The sequence below is a fragment of the Furipterus horrens genome, unplaced genomic scaffold (genome assembly GCF_987537825.1).
Source record: "Furipterus horrens unplaced genomic scaffold, mFurHor1.1.pri manual_scaffold_17, whole genome shotgun sequence".
In the NCBI taxonomy this organism is placed as follows: domain Eukaryota; kingdom Metazoa; phylum Chordata; class Mammalia; order Chiroptera; family Furipteridae; genus Furipterus; species Furipterus horrens.
In genome coordinates this window covers 110,187,878-110,206,429 of record NW_028327187.1, presented here as the reverse complement: position 1 = coordinate 110,206,429, position 18,552 = coordinate 110,187,878, and the positions used below count along the sequence as shown (strand labels likewise).

Below are 18,552 nucleotides of genomic sequence, written 5' to 3'. Positions count from 1 at the left end.
CTATGAGCGTAGCCTTCACAGATCTCAAAGGGCAAGTCTCCCAACACTACAGCTGATCCCCACCACAACAGCCTCCACCCTGAGGCCCCCAGAGATAAATGGCAAGCCCATGGATGGGCACAGCTGGGATGGGCACAGCTGGGGTGGGTAGGGAGGCCTGCTGCAGGAACCTGTCCCAGAGCTTGAGGGATAGCCCACAGCAGCTCAACACCCAGGTTTGGCTGTGGAGCCAACATTTCTTACCCAACTGGAGCTGACATCTGAAGAGAAAAAGGCATTGCCAGATACAACAAAGAGAAATCTGTGGCTTGAAGTTTTATAATGTAATTACAGCCTACCAATGCATTCATTTACACCTGTGTGTCACTCAGCTTTAAGCAAATGCTTCTAAAGGGCAAGTAGGGAATTCTGTTTCCTCGAAGAAGGAGGAGAAGCAGTTCTTGCCAGTACTCTGTGAAGCCAGGGGCCCTGCTATGGTGGCAGCAGAAACAACTGCAACATGGTGAGAAACGATCTCAGGTGAATGGGAAGTGCTAGTCCCTAGGCACATTTGTTTTGGTTGTATTTGAAACTAGAATACACAGGCCATGCTCAGGAAACCTACAATGGGAGTAAAAATGGAAAAAGTCTATACCATGTTGAAGCTGAAAGGATAGAGTATGGCTAGGGCCAAAGAACCAACTAGTTAGCCTGACAAGAAACAGCTATTTGGTTATTTACCATCATGCCCCACTTTGAAAAAGAAATTTTAACAACACAGAAAAAGAGCAGGAAAGAGAAAAGCCATTCTGGGTGTATGGTACAGGACCAGCTAAAGTTGTAATCTTATACACAGAAGGCCTGGTAATAAAAGAACAGTCTTGCCTCCTGTCCATGTTCACAGTAACAGCTGGATACATACTAATTGCAAGAAGGGAAAGAATGAGCTTTAAGTTTAAAAGCAGGCATGCCATAATCAATGTCTCACCAGCATGGTTTCAGACACAAGTGAGCAGTGGCACTTAGCAGGTCTGTTTGAAATGCACGCTCACAGTTCTTCACTTGTGTGGCTGTCTGAAGAGAGCAGTACACTGTTCCCTCCTTCCAGGTACCTCACTTCCATCCATCAAGAAGTGGCCTAAACAGGGATTCTCAGCCTCTCTCTGGTGAGTGCTGTCTTGTGCATTGTGGGATGCTACCCACCAGATCCCAGTAGCACCTGCCCCCTCCCAGCTGTGACAACCTGAAGTGTTTCCAGGCATTGCCAGATGTTCCCTGGGGGCCATGGTCACTCTCAAGTGAGCCCCACTCTGCTAAACTAACAAGAAATGACTTTCTCTTCCCTCCCAGACCCCACTCCCAAAAACTACCTAGGGCCCGAAACACTGATGAGATAGACATCTCCCCATCCACCAGCAACAAACTTTCCTCTCTTTCTGAGTAGTCTTTGATAATACTTGTCACTTGCTAGGCTTTCAGTTATTCAGAACAACGCTCTTATTACCCTTGAAAATAAAGTCCTTTCCAGCTAAATTCTGGGGCATGGGTGAGAAGCAAGCAGGTAAATCGTCATTTTAGAGACATTTATTTTAGTCTACAGAAAGTTCAGACACAGAATTCTACACACCAGTGTCTCTGTGAACTGAAATAGGCCTCGGGTACTTGAAACTCATATCCTCCCACCCCATCCCCTTTGACACATTTTCACAAATGAAGAAACTGAGGCCTAGAGGAGGAAGTGACTTGCTCAAGGTCATATTCCTAAATATATTAGGCCAATAGAATCCTTCTTTGCCCAATATGCCTGAAGAGCTTTGGTCTCTAAATGCAGAGAACTTGTAGCACTTGACAGCCAACAGTTTGGGCCAAACCGTGCGAGTTAAGGAATGCATATTTTAAAAATGATGGAATGCTGCAACCAATTAGTGCAAACAAAGATTTATTGTGAAATAGTCATCCTACCCTTTATTAGGTATTACATCATCAAAGCACTTTGTGGCAATGAAAATAGCTTTTTTACCCCTCTGATTCACCCAATATTCCATTAAAGCTGCAAAAAATGTGCAATCTGCTTGAAAAATAGGCTGCTCTTATTTACTCATTTGTGAAAAGTCAAAAATTAAAAAAGGAAATGATACTAGCTTACAGGGCCTCTAAAACCAACTCACCTTCCTGCTTTCCAACTACTCCCCAAAATAATTAACAAAGATAATTTGTTTTAAATGCCTTTTTATAAAACGAATGCACCTTTCCCCATATTATAATCATAAAAATTTTTAAAAGCCATTATTTACTTTCTTGGAAAAAAGGTGGCCAGCCGCTGTTTTTTGATTGGGAGCATGTGTATTTCCTGGGAGTTCACTTTCTTGAACTTTATGCTCCGGCTTTTGACCGGTTTCCTAAGGAGCTCTGTGTTTCCCATGGAGTCTTCTCCTTGGCTGTTGATGTCGTAGCCCTGAAGCACGGAGTCTTCTCTTTTGAAAGAGAAGTTTTTGGTGGACACGCCCGAGAGACCTTTGATCTTGCCACAGAAGATAGTTGGCATGGCGTCTTCCACAGAGACAATTACCTTGGCCACCTGGGAGTTGCTCACCATTTCAATGTTATTTTCAGCCTTGACCTCACCGCTGGGCTGGCTGGGCTGGTTGGGCTGGCTGGGCGGCTGGGCAGCGTTGCTGCCCGTGTGGCTATTCATCATGGCTGAGGCCTCACAGGGTGTGGCAGGGGCAAAGGGCATTTCCACGCCTCTGGGCATTTTGTCCATCACTGTGTGATGAGGGCTGTCTACTGACCTGCTGCTGTTATACAGAGTATCAGGGGGAGGCTCAGATTTCCGGTGGGCTGCCAGTGACAGGTCTAGAGCTGCATCCTCCTGGCAGATTGGGGGGCTGACTTCTCCAGCCTTGAGCCAGGGCACTGACTTCATGGAGAGATCCAGTGCCTCATTCTCACCCCCCATCTTTATGACTGTATGGCGGCTGAGCTGGAAATAGTCCTTGGGCTGGAGGATGTCAAAGGGCTTCAGTTCCTCCTTCTCCAGAGGGGACTGGGTGCCTTTAAAGGGATGCAGGCCAAAGGAAGATGGTGGCTTGGATAAACTGGGGCTGAACTTGGACTCAGAACTCTGAGGCACTGGGATGGGGATGGGAATTGGGACAGGCACAGGCAAAGGGACAATTACAGGGTAGGGCACCAAGAGGGTGGCCGGTGGAACCAAGGGGGACAAGGGGGAGTTAAAGGGCTGGGGGGGCACAGGAGCATATCCAGGAGGAGGCTGACAGGGTGGGGGGCCAAGAGTGCCCTGAGAGGGAAACAAATTCTGGAGCACAGCTTCAAATGGCAACGTGGGCTCCTGCGGCTGGCTGGGGATACGCAAGTCCAGGAGCTGGGGTTGGGTCTCAGGGTCCTCGGCTGCCTGGAAGAGGTTGTTGTGGATGGCATTGGAGGAGCATGGGGCCTCCTGTGGCAGGACCAGAGGGGAGTTGAGGTGCTGAAAGACATGCTGCTCCAGCACCACGGGCAGCTGCACGGGGCCCTGCGTGGTCATAACATAGGTGGCATTGCCGTTAGGACTGAGCTCAGGTGCGGAGCTTCCCTCCACCTGCATGTGAATGGGCATCACCACTGGGCTCTCCCCGAGGCACAAGGGCTGCAACACAGTAGCAGCCACCTTTAGAGCCATGCCGCTCTGGGACTCGGCTGGGGGGTTCAGAATGGATGGGGCTGGCACTGTCACCAGGGCCTTCTTTACCAGGTCTGTGGAGTTGATGTTCCAGGCCTCTGTGGTGATCAGCTGGGCCATACCATTCTCCAGTCTGTTATTAGCCAAGGCAGGAGAGGAGTTGGTCATGTCCATGGAGAGGTTCTGTGACTGCAGATCATCCATCACTCACCTCTGATGCAACTCAACCTGCAACATATAACATACAATATGAATCTTCCTCCGGAGACAATTTGTAATAGCCTTAAGATCTCTCTCTACATATTTGTTAAGCTTCTATATCTTGGTTAACCGGGGAGCACACCCATCTCTCTATGTATACATGCAAGTCACAGACATTTCCTAATATATACGAACACACCCATGGGATCAGCTGAATGTGAAGAGTCCCAATTTAACAGATGATTTTGATATAAACACAGATGATGTGATGACTAAATAGCCAAGTGGGGTTAAACAGAGTATTTTTAAGCCTAATACTCAGCTTATATGTTTAGCCTTCACAACAGACACAAAGATTCATTCTACACTGCTATATCAGACAGTCAAAATATGCAGAGATTTGGCTCATTCAAATTCAAATAGACAGTAGGAACTTACTTTCCTTTAAGAAAAAAAACCATCACGTTAGAATATTCTATGAAAATGGAAGGGGGCTACTCCAAAACTGAAACTGAAAAAAATATTTAATTAAAAAAACAAAACTCTCTAGCAATAATTCTTTTGAAAGAGGCTTAAGAAGAGGAAAGCAGTGCATTTATACAAGGTGGTCATTACAGTTGTCTCACCATCTCCCTCCAACCAATTACATCTCTTTTCCTCCCAGCTCTCTACCAGTGAAGATGCAATAACTTGCATGAATGCTCATCAGATCCAATGTCACTTTCCCCAATCAGGTCATCTGTCTGACCTGTGACCTCTCCAAACTTCTAACTGTCAAGAGGAGGGGATGCTGATAATTCTAGGGCTGGGGAAATGGAGCACTTGTTGGAAACAAGCATCCTTAAGGTGAGATATACTCTCTTGATATCCATGACACCTCTGGCCACCTTCAGAGAGGCCAAAGGAACCCAGTACAGGTACTTCCTTGAGGAAGCAGGGCTGCAGCTGCCAATATGGCTCTCCATGGAAACGTGTCTGTATTTAGCCTGGTTACCATGGAGAAGGCAGGCACCATGTCTAACTCTGGGATCTGTGAAGCCCTAGAGTCTGGTTGGGATCAATAATAATACAATAATCCTCAGTATCGCTGGCATCTCTGATCCTTGACCTCACCTGTCTGAGCTCTCTAGACTTTAGTCCTGTGGTCATCTAGTCCTCTTTTGCTCATCACCAAACTATCAACACAACCTCCAAAACAAGTAAGACAGATGGGCCAGCACTCCGTGGGGTTAGAAATAAACAAATGAGACATTGCTACAGGAAGGCAGCTTTAACAAATGAATAACTCTGTGATATTTCTAGATAATTCAGACGTGTCAAGTACACAGAACAAGGAGTTTCTCTGAAGCAGAAGGAGGGGAGGGCAAGAGGAAGGATGCTGTGCAAAGCATAACTTTGTGCAGAAAGACTGGTGGGTGATGTCCTTGGCAGGGTACACTACAGTGCCTCTGAGAGAAGGCTCTGGAGCCTGGCTCCCTAGGGGTAGTGTACCCTCTGGAAACCACAAGGTGACCCAGCATACTGGCCAATAATGCTCTTGGGGCAAAGTAGGGAGGCAGCCTGCCTCCAGGAAGCTGAAGGGGCTTGCACTAGCTGCAGGGCCTGGTTTTTCCTGAGAAGAATGCTCCCTGATTCAGTCCAGAAAACACTGTACATCCAGTATATCATTCATTTATTCCTGGATGCAGGCATTCATTCACTGTTCCAAACAATTAATTTGCTGAATGCCTACTGTATGCAAGGACTTTGCTGGGGGGCTACAGATGCTGATGCTATCATGGGCCACTGGGAGAAGTCACATTCTGTGCTTCCTGTGGGTTCAGGATTATCCAGCAGGGAGACTGTATTTCTCATAATGGGCTGTGCCTGTCCACCCTTCCAGACGTGGTGGCCTCCCTCAACACTCCTTCCACCTACCAAGGGAGAGATGACAAACTCCTCAATGTCTCCTTCCCCTGCTCCTGGAACACATCTTCAGCTTAAGTGCCAGCTCTCATCTATTCCTGCACAACCTTACTTCTCTCCCTGCCTGGCCCTGGTTCTAGGCCTGGTACTCCCTTGGAACCTTCTTCCTCAGAGTGTGAGGAGGGGACCTTGCTAGGGCAGGGCACCTCCCACGGTCCCCTGCTCGTCCCTCAGATGGTGGAGCTGAAACTCATGGAGCATTTGCTATGTGCCAGGCCCTCCGCTGAGAATGCTGAGAACTCTCTATGAATTGCCTCATTTAATCCTCAGAACAACCCTATGAGATAGGTTCAATAATTGTGCCCATTGATGAGAAAACTGATTCCACAGAAATGTTAGATAAATAGGCGAAGGGTATATTGAAGCTAGGATTAGAGTTCAGGGTCAATCCCAGGCTCCTTCTCCTGCGGGAGCTGTGAAGGCCTCAAATACCTCTCCATGCATTTAGTTTCTTGGCAGAGAAGCCCCTACAGTCTCCTGTTCGATGTTGAGTGCAAGGTGCCTGCAGAGGTGTGTGTGACAGAGCATTGAGAATAAGATTTCTTCAAGGTGGTGGCCAGATCCTTTCCAAAAAATCACTGAACTATTTGGTTATTCAATTTTTTCAACCAGGGACCTCCTCTGTCCCTCTTGCCAGGGAAAGAGCTGAAGGGGTCCCCAGAGTTCTTATCCTTTGGCAGTGAGTGCAGCCCAAAGTGGCTATGGTTCTGTTACTGGATGGCTAGGAGGCTTCTATCCTTTCAGCCTCCTTCCAGTTACCCACCCACCCCACCCTGCCTTCCTGAGACAGAGATCATGTGGGTGGGAGGGCACATCAGCACTCATGAGTTCCAGGGAGGCCATCAGACCCTGTGCTGGGGCCTCAACTCTCTGTGAACAGGGCTGGGCCAGATAGGATGCAGGACAGGGCACGGTGCAGTGAGAGTGAGCAGTGTGCAGCATCTCAGGGGTAAAAGGGCCAAAATCTCACTTCCACCTCCTCCCACATGGCAGCTTTGGTCCTGCCTGATGACTCAGCCAATGCAGCCCTTTCCCTAGAGAGCCACAACCTGCTGAGACTGCCTTTCCTCCAGCTCTGAGTTGCAGCTCTCCACAAGGTAGAGCTGGGGCTAAACCAGTAAAGGAAGCAGGAGCTTGCCTTAGTCATGAACCCTCCCCCAACCATCCAGAAAGGCTCTCTCTCTCTCCTCCCCCACCCCCGTCGGTTACCCTGCCAGCAGGTACCTTAACTAGAGGTCAGCAGCAGGGTGGGGGCAGAGGGCACCCAGTGTGGGTAGAGTACCCCTGAAAGTAATAATCAGCTCAGGGATGAGGGTTCAAAGGGTAAGTCTCCCTCCCTCAGGATGAGCCCTGAAGTCAGATAATGACTGGAGAGAAGGAGGAAGCCTGTGCTCCCTGCTGATTGGCATGGAGTGAAGGGTGTACTGAGAACTTAGTCAAATGAAGCAGTGTCTCAGGAGCCACCACTAATGATCCAGCAGAGGGGGTAGTGCTTTCTTCTAAGGCCACAGGGAACTTTCTGTTTAGGTTTTTTGAAACATTGTTTACAAATATATTTAACCCTTTGAGTGCTAACTCGCTGTGAGCAACACTGACAAATTTTCCCAAAGTGCCAGCGTCGCTCCCAGCGGCTCTTTTATCGATGGCTATAAGTGTAAATAACAATGGAATAATTCATATTTTATGTTTTGTTACCTTTTTTTGTACCTCAGGTTATATATTGATATAATTTTTTCTCATGTTGATCCAAATTTCGAATTATGCATGGCACTCAAAGGGCTAAATGAGGTTACCAATCCATTCCCCTGTGGCCATTATTACTGGGAGTAGGGCAGGTCAGTAAACAAGGCAGTGTGGCTAGTGCAAAGAGAGAGATCTGGATCTCGGTTGTAGGAGACCCTTACCATCTTGGCCCTTGGCTGGGGTTGTAGGGTTGGGGACTGGGAGTTGGGGTCCAGCGCAGTGTAGGCCCTATGCCTATGCCTACTGCCTAACGACAGAGACTCTGGGGAAAAGCCCCAGGGCCCAGGGCAGATGGGAAGGTGTGGAGGGACTGTCTGGGGTAGCAGTTGGGCTCAGAGGCCTGTGGGGTCACAGAATTGTTATCTAAATCCCTCATCTTTCTATCACAAAGAACTAAGTACACCAAGAGCAGATTATACTAGGATCAGCCCCTCGATCTGGAGTCTTGGGCTTTTGAGGTCAGCCAGTGAACTCCTGCTCACCTGTTAAGACTTTGGGATCTCATCCTCTGAGACATCCCCTCTCACTCACTGAGCTCCCACAGGACCCTGATTTACCCTTTTTTTTTCTTTTTTTTTTTTTGGTTTTTCAATTACAGTTGTCCCATTTTCCCCCCATTGCTCCCCTCACCCAGCCCACCCCTTCTCCCACAATCATATCCCTCCCCATTGTCCATGTCCATGAGTCGTTTATACACGTTCCTTGACTAGACCCTTCCCTTACTTATCCCCCTTCTCTCCCTCTCCCCTCCCCCCTATTGACTGCTATTCTGCTCTTTGTTCTATTTAGTTCCATTGTTTGTGTTGTTCTTCAGTTTCCTGTATTAGGTGATATCATATGGTATTTTTCTTTCTTTGCCTGGCTTATTTCACTAAGCATAATTGTCTCTAGTTCCATCCATGTTGTCGCAAATGGCAGGAGTTCCTTCTTTCTCTCTGCTGCATAGTATTCCATTGTGTAAATGTAGCACAGTTTACCCTTGTCTAGTCCTGACTCTCCCCTTATACTGGGGTTGCCTATTTACTCCTGCCTTCAGGAGGAAAGAACTGTCTCACCACCTCATCTTTATATCTGTCAACAGCAGGTACTCAATTAGTACTTTCAGAATGAAGGAGAGCACGAATGAGTATCTCAACCTTTCTGGGCCTTGTGGTCTCATGTCCAGGCTCTTGTCACAGCCCCACCATTTATAAAATCATGGCATGTTAAGGCTGAAAGGAGCATTAAAGCTTACAGCTCTATCTTCTTCCTGACTCTTTACAGATGAGGAAACTGTGACCCAGAAAGATTAAGTAGAACTCACCTGAGCCCAGTTATTACAGATGGCACAGAGCTCTCATTGTGGAAAGAGCAGAGGGTCAGGCCCCACACGTGCCATGGAGGGTAACAGTGGCAGCCACATACTCTCACCAGCCAGTGGGAGCCTCCAACAAGACAGTAGATTCAAAAGCACTTTGTGGACAGAGAGAAGTCCTACGGGGGTGAGTGTGAATGAATTCATCTTGGGCTCCTGTGTTTCTCTGACACACCCAGAAAAAAGAAAACCAAGCAAAGCCACATGTGTGCTATTTTCCTTATAAGGAGTTACATTCGTGAAGAAGCCAACCTGGGGCCTAACTATAGTCAGTGGCCCACCTGCTTCTGTGCTGCACCAGCCATGCCTGTCTCTCAGGCTTTTGGCCTCCAGAGCATTGTACAACATGCTCATTTCACCCTATGGGCCTCCATACAAGTGCATATTTTTATGAGGATTCATTTATGGCTTAATTTAAAAAGTGGAAACACTTGACCATTCAGATCATTTAGACTCTTGTCCAGGTCCTGGAATCCATCTATTTTCTCATTGTGGGCATTTAACACTGTCTAAGTTACACACACACACACACACACACACAGTCCCTTACAAATAACCTAATACCCTCACTCTCAAGGCCCTCACACACATCTTAAATGATCCCACGGGGTCCGCTGAAGTAAATGTACCAACTCAAACTGAAGGAAGATCAGAATGTGACTGTGAACCCCACACTGACCTAAGGAAGTGTCTCTGAGACTACCTCGGGCAAAACCTGGTTTCTGGGCCAGAAATTTGTACAATAGCCCTAGGGTGTGTTAGGAGTCTCTCTCAAGAGGCCCAGATCAAGTTCTAGAAAGGGGCTTGATTTTATTTCTTGAATTGAATGCATCTTCACCACAAAAGCAACTACCAAGATGAATCAGAAGGACCCTGGTCCACAGCATCAAGCACTCCCGAGCAAAGGTTTTAGGACTGGGTACTTGGTATGGTAAGCACAGGTTAGTTACTTCATAGCAACTCAAGGCAGGGGCTCTTGCCTCCTTGGGGACACTGTGAGGATTCTATGACTACCAGAGTGAGTTCTCTGGAAGGTGAACTGAGCTTCAAGGGAAGCCATCTTAGTGATTTGGGCTACACTGGACAGATTGCACCTCAGGACCCAGCTACTCCAGTGTGAGCTTCAAAGTCTTCTCCTCTGGCCTCTGTCCCAATGCTGGAATCTGGAAAGGCTGAGACATAGGCACTGCTCCTGGGCATGCGCCCCTCAGCCCTAGTAGCTTGTAGATGTGGTTTGCTTTCCTCTTCCACTGAAATAAGTTTCATGTAGGTTGTGTCTAGCAAGATAAATTTCCTCCTCTAAAGCATTCATTTTAAAAAAGATATATATTCTGATAATTCTCTGAAGAAATGTGTTTCCCAACTATATTCTTGACAGCTGTTTTTTGTGGAGCCTGTAGGTAGTTATCAATCTTTCCATGTCAAATTTGGATCATCTGTGTCCTTGTGGCTCAAAGTGGGGTCCTTGTAGCAGCAGCAGCATCTCCTGAGACCTGGCTAAATATTTGGATTCTCAGGCTCCACCCAAATCTTCTGAATCAGAATCTGCATCTCAACAAGCTCCAGGTGATTTGTGTGCAAGTTAAAATCTGACAAGTACTGGCTTAGAGTTCTCAAACTTGGCTGCACATTAGAATTGGCTGGGAACTTTCAAAAATAATGATGCCTGGGCCCAGCCCCCCAGACTCTAATTTAACTGGTGCAGCCAGGGCATTGGAGTTTTTTTGGAGCACTGGGGTTTTTTAAATTCTCTGAGTGATTCTAATGTGTAGTCAAGTTGGGAACCCTTCATCCAAAGGCCAGAGAACAAGGCAGCTTGTCAGCCAACCTTCTTTGTAGCTTACCTTGCTTCTTGCTTCACAGAAAAGACAAAAGACTTCCCCCCCAGCCTCACAGTGTCTCCCCATGTTCCCCTGCCCCCAGGGCAAGGTGAGATGTCTTTCCTTCTTCAAGGGTGACTTTCCAGGGACCCTCTGCTAAGAATCCTACCCCCTTCCAACAGCACCCTATTCTGAGTCTATCTGCTGCTTTTGATCCAGTATTTTGGGTGTACCCTCACTGACTGACCTAATTCTGTATAAAATTCACCAACCACTTACTAGTTAGATAAGCAAAGCATAAATTTCATCCTTTAGTACAACATAGATATTGTTTCACCATTCAGGACCTGATATGAGCTAAATATCTAAGAGGTAATTCCAACTGGGTAAACAATGGTTTTGTTCTCTTGATAGGGTGTAATAGTTGTCAATTACTTGCTCCACTGATTAAATTTTCTGAGCTTTAAACATCAACACAGGGCCTTTTTACCAAATCTGTGAACAGAATTACCACAAGAATGTTTCCCTAAATTGTTTAAAATACAGAGAATACACAAAATAGTCACCCACCTTATGGCCAATCATCTTTTGCACTCAGAGACCAACACAGCCTTCCAAAAGGAATTCAGCTACCCAGGTTAGCTCCCTAACATGTTACTTAATGTATTAAAACAGTGGTGGCCACACAGTTCATGACTGAGTCTCACCTTCATGAAGATGGACAGCAGCTGTGGGGAAGTTCTGCCGCACAGAACAGAGTGCGAATCTTAGATTTGATGTGATATTGATGGAAAGTGGAAAAGGTGGGTAAGTCAGACAGAGAAAGTGGTGGGCCTGCACACTGGGCCATAAACTGGCCATCGACACCAGGGGACACCAAGCTGTTCCCAGAGAGTGGGTAAGGGAATCAGGGGGTGCCATAAAATTTAGTTATGTTCATGTTTTCATCTTATTCTTTTTATTCTCATATTTATTTTATAGCATATGTAATAAATACAGGAAGGCATATATAATGTAATGATATGTGCATTGAAGGAATGTTCAATTTTTTTTTCTGATAAGTGCAAAAATGAAAAAGTTGTGACTCAGCTGGAGAAATGACGCTCTAAAACCGCAGTGAGAGTTCAAGGGTTTCTGTCCCTGAAAAAGTCTTGGGGACACTGGCCCAATTTACCCCTCCCATTTTTCAGAGCAGGGAACTAAGGTTCAGAGTTTAAGTGAGGCTTAAAGGTTGTAGAGTTCACTAACTCCCAGACCTGTGCTCCTTCAAAAGCCCAGTCCTTCACCCATGGATTTGGTTTCAAATTTCACTTGTGCCTAAGAGGTCCCTTGCTACATCTCCATCTTTACCAGCACTGAAAACCAAAATATGTGAGATGGTCTGATTCAACAATCAAAATGTCAAACAGAGTTTGATGGGCGAGATTCTTGATTTAATAAAAAAGGTGAAATAAACCTTTGAGTCTATGATACCTAATGGGACAAGTGATTGAAACAGAAGAGATGAAATTCAAGACACACATATACATGAGCTTTTTATGACAGTGGAAAAGACATTTTGTGTCCCTGGGACTCGGTTTCTTCTTCTGTAACATGGGGGTACTGCCCCACTCTCATTGTGAGATGGAAAGTTAATTCAGGCTTCCTAGAAGTGAGTAGTGTCTACTGAGGAGTCAAACCTGGCCTTCTAGGAATTGCTGCATGCCACAGGATGGGGAAGTGTGGGCCTTCTGGGAGAATTGAAGGAAAGAAAGAAAGGGCACAAAGGGGTGGGGGAAAGAACAAAACTTGGGTGGGCCTGGCTGGCCACTCCCATGACCACTGAGAAGATTCCACTTCCCACCCTCCTCACTCTAAAGACAAGGCCACAGGGGGATGAGGGGAGTAGCTTTGAGGGAGGGGCCAGGAATCATGAAAAGGAAGACATTGGAGAATCAAGGTGGGTTCTTCTGAGAGTTCTAGTTCATCTTTAAACCAGGCCAGGGTGAGTGGAGTCTGAAGGGAAAGCAGAAGGTAAGAAAACCTCTTCAGCTTCAGTCAGAACATGGTTTGTTTTTCTTGGGACTCAACTTCCCATAGTAGGGCAGTCTCTGTGGATTAAAGACAGAATACCGGCAAAGGACCCACTATGTGCCCAACGTACCTACCATGTGGTTTCTGCTGGGTCTCAGGTTAAGGCTGTGCCTCGTGAAGTAAACAGGTTTGTGAAAAGAGAGAGAGTAAATCTGAAGAGTAAAGGGAAAACTTCACAACTAGAACCAACAGCTCACAGGCCTGGGTTTCTGTCAGTGGCTTTGACTTGGTCCCACCAGAGCACAAGATAGATCTGGGAGACTGCCCTGCCTCCTTTCTCACCCAGGTGGAGAGTGTCAGCTGTCTTTGCATTTCTGATCTCATTTGATATTCCCCATGACCTCTAGCCTTCCCACAAAGGATCTATGGCAGCCACAGGGCCATGTAAGCCTGGGTACAGGGCTGGAACAGGGAACCAGGTTTATATTCACTCATTTATTTATCCTTTCAAAAACTATCTGAGCCCTGGCCAGTGTGGCTCCGTTGGTTGGAGCGTCATTCCATAACCAAAAGGTTGTGGGTTCTGTTGCCAGTTGGAGCACATACCTAGGCTACAGGTTCAATCCCGGGTCAGGTGCATACAATCCCCAGTCCGAGCATGTATGGGAGGCAACCGACTGATATTTCTCTTTCACATTAAAGTTTCTCTCTCTCCCTTTCTTTCTCTCTAAAAACAAGGAAACAATGCCCTAAAGTGAAGATAAAGAGAAAAACCTATCTGAGCACTGACTGTGTGCCAAGGAGGCTCTTCCTATTCCTCCACCCTGACACTGTTTTCTCCATAGGCTTGTTGCTTCTCTTGGCTCAATTCCCAAACGATTAGCCAACTGATACTCTGCCAGGGTTATCTGCTTCTAACAGGGCCCCTTCAAGACCCATATTTCTTGCAGAGATAAAGGAATAAATCTCCAAAGAAGAATGTCAGTCCCTAGACAGCAGCAGAAAAAGACATTGGTACAAGGACCTCTCTGAGGTAGAGAAGAAATGCTTATTCTCTTGAGAACTGCCTTTGAAACAAAGAGGAAAGAAGTGCCCTCCTCAAATCCTGGTGAACCTCAGTGGTAGGTGAGAGGCACACCTCACAATCACAGGAGAAAATTATGACAAATTGCTGTTGGTGGCAGTGGGCTGTGAGAGTCAACGAGGATCTGACCCTGTGTCCAGCCAAGGCTCCACGGCCTTCAGCTGGACATGCAGAACCCCAAACACCATCAGGTGCTGCTGTCGGAGCAGCTGTCTTGTACAGGAGAGCACATGTCATGTTTAAGGTCTCAGGCCAGGGTCTGTCATCTTAAAAAGCTATGGTTCTTGGAGATTTTTTTTTTTTTTCTGGCAAAAATAAACCTCTTAAATATGGAACAAAGAACAGAGTGAAACCTGCCTCTGGAAGAGAAAATACTTCTAATTAGATTGAGATACAAAGGTTAAATTTTTGTTCTGGGAAAAGGGCTGTTTATAATCCCGTGTCATTAGCAGGACATTTTCCAGAGACTAGTATGCCAGAAATAGACCCTCTAAAGGGTCACTGGAAGGAAGGGGTGTAGATTTGTGAAGTACTAAGGACTGGAGTTCAGATTTTCCCTTTCTCCTAATGCATGTGGGACCCTTACCAATCATTGATATGAAAACAGTGCCAGCCTCCCCCTGAGTACTGGGTTCCTTGGGAGAGCGGTCAGAAGTACTAGCTTTGAACTGAGACAGGCCTAGGTTCAAATTTCACCTATGTCTACCTTTGCTAGCTGTTTGACCTTAGGCAGGTTAGTTCCAAGCCTCAGTTTCCCTCTGTGAAAAACAGATTTAAAAAAGACCCGGGTTGGTTGTAACAATTGTAGGAAATAATCTATGCGAAATACTTGGCACAGTTCCTGGCACACGAAAAGTGTTCAATAAAACATGACCATTGTTGACCATTGCCACGCTCATCATCATCATTGTCATCTTGTCACCAGAGTCATGGTTATCATTATCAGATCACTGCTTGAATTTCCTCTGGGCATCTTAAGTAGCATTACAAATGCTCCCAAGTTTCCAAGTTAAAACCCTGTTTATTCAAAGATTCATTTTAAAATCAGCTACTAAGAACTGGAAAGACATTTATCACAGAATTAATGTTACACCTGATGGTGAGGTTTCCACAAAAACTCACTTAATACTCAACATAGCTGAAATACTCCTATCAGACATTTGCACTGAAAATAGAAAGCCACATTATTGCAGTGTGGGAAATGAAAGACAATGAGAAAACAATTAAATACATACAAAAATCTATTTCTCATTTGGGCTGAAAAGGCTTTTGTATCTTGAATATGGACTTATGAGCATGTAGAGGTGCAGAACAATTCTCCCCAGAATGTGCCACCCTGGCATGCAGATTATTTTGTGCTGAAACAATTTCCAACAAGTTCAAGAAGAGATTTTCCCCCTCCCCCTTTACCTGCCTAAGGAATTGCAATAGCAAAGCCTGTTTCAGGAAAGGAACCTCAGCATATTCACCTCAGCACATAGGAACTAAGTGTGGCAGACAGGAAGGGCCCAAGCAAGTCTGTTTGTTAGGCCCCTGTGTACCATTGCTTCTGGGTGGCCTGGTAAGAATTTGTGTACCAAACGTTTAACCCCTTCTCATCTACCTGTAAACTGTCTACTTCCCCTTCGGAGTCCCAGACCCTTGCCTCCTTTTTCTTAGCCCAGAATGGCATATCAGCCTCAACTGCCTAATGTATCCTGGGGTCCCATATTCTTAGGGAACCCACATAGGCACATATGTAATATAAATCTGTTATTTTTCTCCTGTTAATCTGTCTCGTGTTAATTTGATTACTGGACCAGCCAGAAGAACTTCTAAGGATGGAAAGAAAAGCATTTTTCCACCTCTACAAGTACTTGTAAGGTTCAGAAGTTACTGCTAATTGGCTATGGTATATAATTCCACTTCAGATCCTATGGTTTTCCCTCTGGTTGTTGACACAAGGACCTAAGTAGCTGTCCTCTCCTGATCAGCAGTGGAATTAGTCATTTTTTTTACTCACAAGAGGGATTAAAACAAGGGAGGGATGGAAGAGGAGAGGAAGGAGAGTTAAGGACAAGCTGGAGACAGAAAGCAAAGAGACTTTCTAATATAACTGGGCAAGAGTTGAAGGAGAGAAGGAGGGAAGAAAATTAGAAAGCATGTGTAGGTCCAAATGAGGAAGAGGCTGCTCAGGTGCATGTGATAAATCAGAAACAGGAAAGCTATGAGGAAAGCATTCTATGAACGTTATTAAGATGGCCACAAGGAGGCGCTACTGACCTACAACAGCTTGGTTACTGCACAGTGTGGTGGAGAGAGGGGGGACTGGAGCTTCTTAGTAGAATGAGAATGTGGAGAAAATATGAAATTGTTCACTAGTACTAGAGGTACATAAGGAAGATGATTCAAATTTGGGGAAAGCGTCCTCCCGTCCAAGCTTTAAAGCCACCAAGCACATTCTCTTGTGACTTGGCTGTGCTGTACTAAAAAAAAAAAAAAAAAAAAAAAAAAAAAAAGATTTATCTTTTTTTGGTGATTAATCTTCATTTTTGTCTACCTCTCACCCCTCCTTGGGCAGTTAGAATTGGGTTTCCCCCATCAAAATTGAGTTTTCAAGAAAGAAGCTGAAAAACTCATTATCACTGAGGTCTATGACTGATAGGTTCAATAATTATGTTACCTTTATTGGTATGGACAAAGAAATGAAACTCTAAATGAGGGATTTAAGACACCAATCATGGGGAAGGACCTTCCTAATTGTCTTGAAATCTCTCCATACAGACAAGAGCCTACAATTATGGCCAAGTTGGCTGGCTCTGTTAAAAGGCATTGAGGTTCAAAGTTGTGGTGGGACATAGCCTCAGCCTTTAAGCACTCATAGGTAAGAGAGGAAGTGAATGCAAGTCAATTCTCCATTCCTCCTATGCTCAGTCCACAAACACTGTTCACACACCAGGAACCTCATGAGTACATGCCTCCAGGCTCCAGAGATTTTAGCAGTACCCAGACTGTCCTTCCATCATGTACTTTGTGGTCCTTACCCTGTTACTGAACTGGCCACCTCCTGCAACTCTGGTTTCTGTTTTAGCAGATTTCTACGCAGAAGTCAGGGACTCTCAAAAGACTGCAACCACCACCCCCCACCCTCTCCTCCATGCACAACATGCTATCTCAATGCTACAGCCACAATGGAAACTTGACCACCATCACCAACCGATAGTGCTGGACATGGTAAGGCAGGTAAAAGAGGGAAGCTTGTTTTTCGTGACCCTAACTGGCTAGTTATCTTAGTGGGGTTCCCCCACAAACAGACTGATTTGACTGAAAGTAGTTTATTTGGGACAAGATCATGGAAAACACCGGTGGAGGAGTGGAGAACATATGTCTCGGAGTTGGTGTGTTTATTCACCAACCCTCACCCATTACTGATCAAGGGCCACTCCTAGCATGTGTGTTAATTCTTTAGCAGTTCCAGCTAGCCCAGTAGGCAGGTCTAGTGTACTTCTGAGAACAACGACAAAAAAGCTCTCAGGGAGTCACAGGTATTTGCAATTAACAGTCTGGAGTAAGGAGGCCAGTCTGATGGGACATAGGAGCAGAACACCAACCATGTCTGCTTTACACCAGCCATACCCTGGAAAGTTCCAGTGCTTATTATGTGAAGACACAAATGTCACAAATTCAGGCCACCACAACCAGGTGTTTCCCCAATGGCCGACACTTTCAATGACCCTTGCGAAGAAGACATTGTTATGATAATCTCCAAGTCTGCTAAGACAGAAACCAGAGTTGTAGGAGGTAGCAAGTTCAGTAATAGGGCAAGTAAGGACCATGAAATACCATGACGTAAAGACAATTCTGGATACTGCTAAACTCTCTGGACCCTGGTGGCACATACTCATGAGGTTACTGGTGCGTGAACAGAGGAATCAGCTCACAAGACCTATGCCTTGAGATCTCATAAAAAGCCAAGCACATAAAGAGGCCAGGGATGGTTCTCTTTCCAAAAGCAAAATGGTTCGGAGATGGGCAGCTTGGCTAATGTGTTCCTTTGCTAGACCATAACTGGGGCTCTCGAGAAAGTTCCTTTAATCTTATTTGTGCTGGCTGGGTTGCAAGATGTTCCTGAGATGAGTCACAGAGGGAGTTTCTGTTCTGATGATCTTGTGTTCCAACTCAGGGACCAAAGAAACAATAAATAAACCAATGCCACTTCTCTTCATCAGCTGCATACCACCTAAAAATAACAATAACCACCTCAACCCAAGTAGTACGAGACAATGCAGGAAGATGGGGGTGGAGAGTGCTCATCTTTCAAACAAGGAGCCTGTTTTCTGGAATTGTTTTGTCAAAAGCACCCCTCTGCCTGGAGGCAAGCTTTCTCAAAAGTAGAACAATGTACTCTGAAGAACCTTAATATTGGTGAGTCTTTTGAAGCACAATAAATTCACTATATTTATTATCTTAAAGAAAGTATGGTGGTTGCACCTAATACAGCACAAATAGTGCAAGATTATGGATGTTATTTCCTATATTCTTTGGTGGGGGAGAGTTCTGGAATTTGTGTGTTTACACACACACACACACACACACACACACTGCCCCCATGGTGGACGAGTAGAAAGGAGGCCACCTGTTGTCCCAGTAACACTCGAGGCAGATACCCAAAGCAAGATTCACACCTGTTCCACCTCCAACTTCAGTCATTAAATCTTTATTCTTGGAAGTG

At 45.7% G+C, this 18,552-nt stretch overlaps 1 protein-coding gene across 2 annotated transcripts in view; it reads right to left on the bottom strand.

The window, feature by feature from the left end:
- Positions 1–1,929: 1,929 nt before the first annotated feature.
- Positions 1,930–18,552, bottom strand: part of RAI2 (retinoic acid induced 2) — a 64,990-nt gene continuing 48,367 nt past the window's right edge. For both annotated transcript variants that reach the window (XM_090264601.1, XM_090264603.1), the window contains exon 2: positions 1,930–3,889. In XM_090264601.1, coding sequence (XP_090120727.1) covers positions 2,270–3,865 — 1,596 coding nt within the window. In that variant the 5' untranslated portion in view covers positions 3,866–3,889 and the 3' untranslated portion in view covers positions 1,930–2,269. The remainder of the gene's footprint in view (positions 3,890–18,552) is intronic.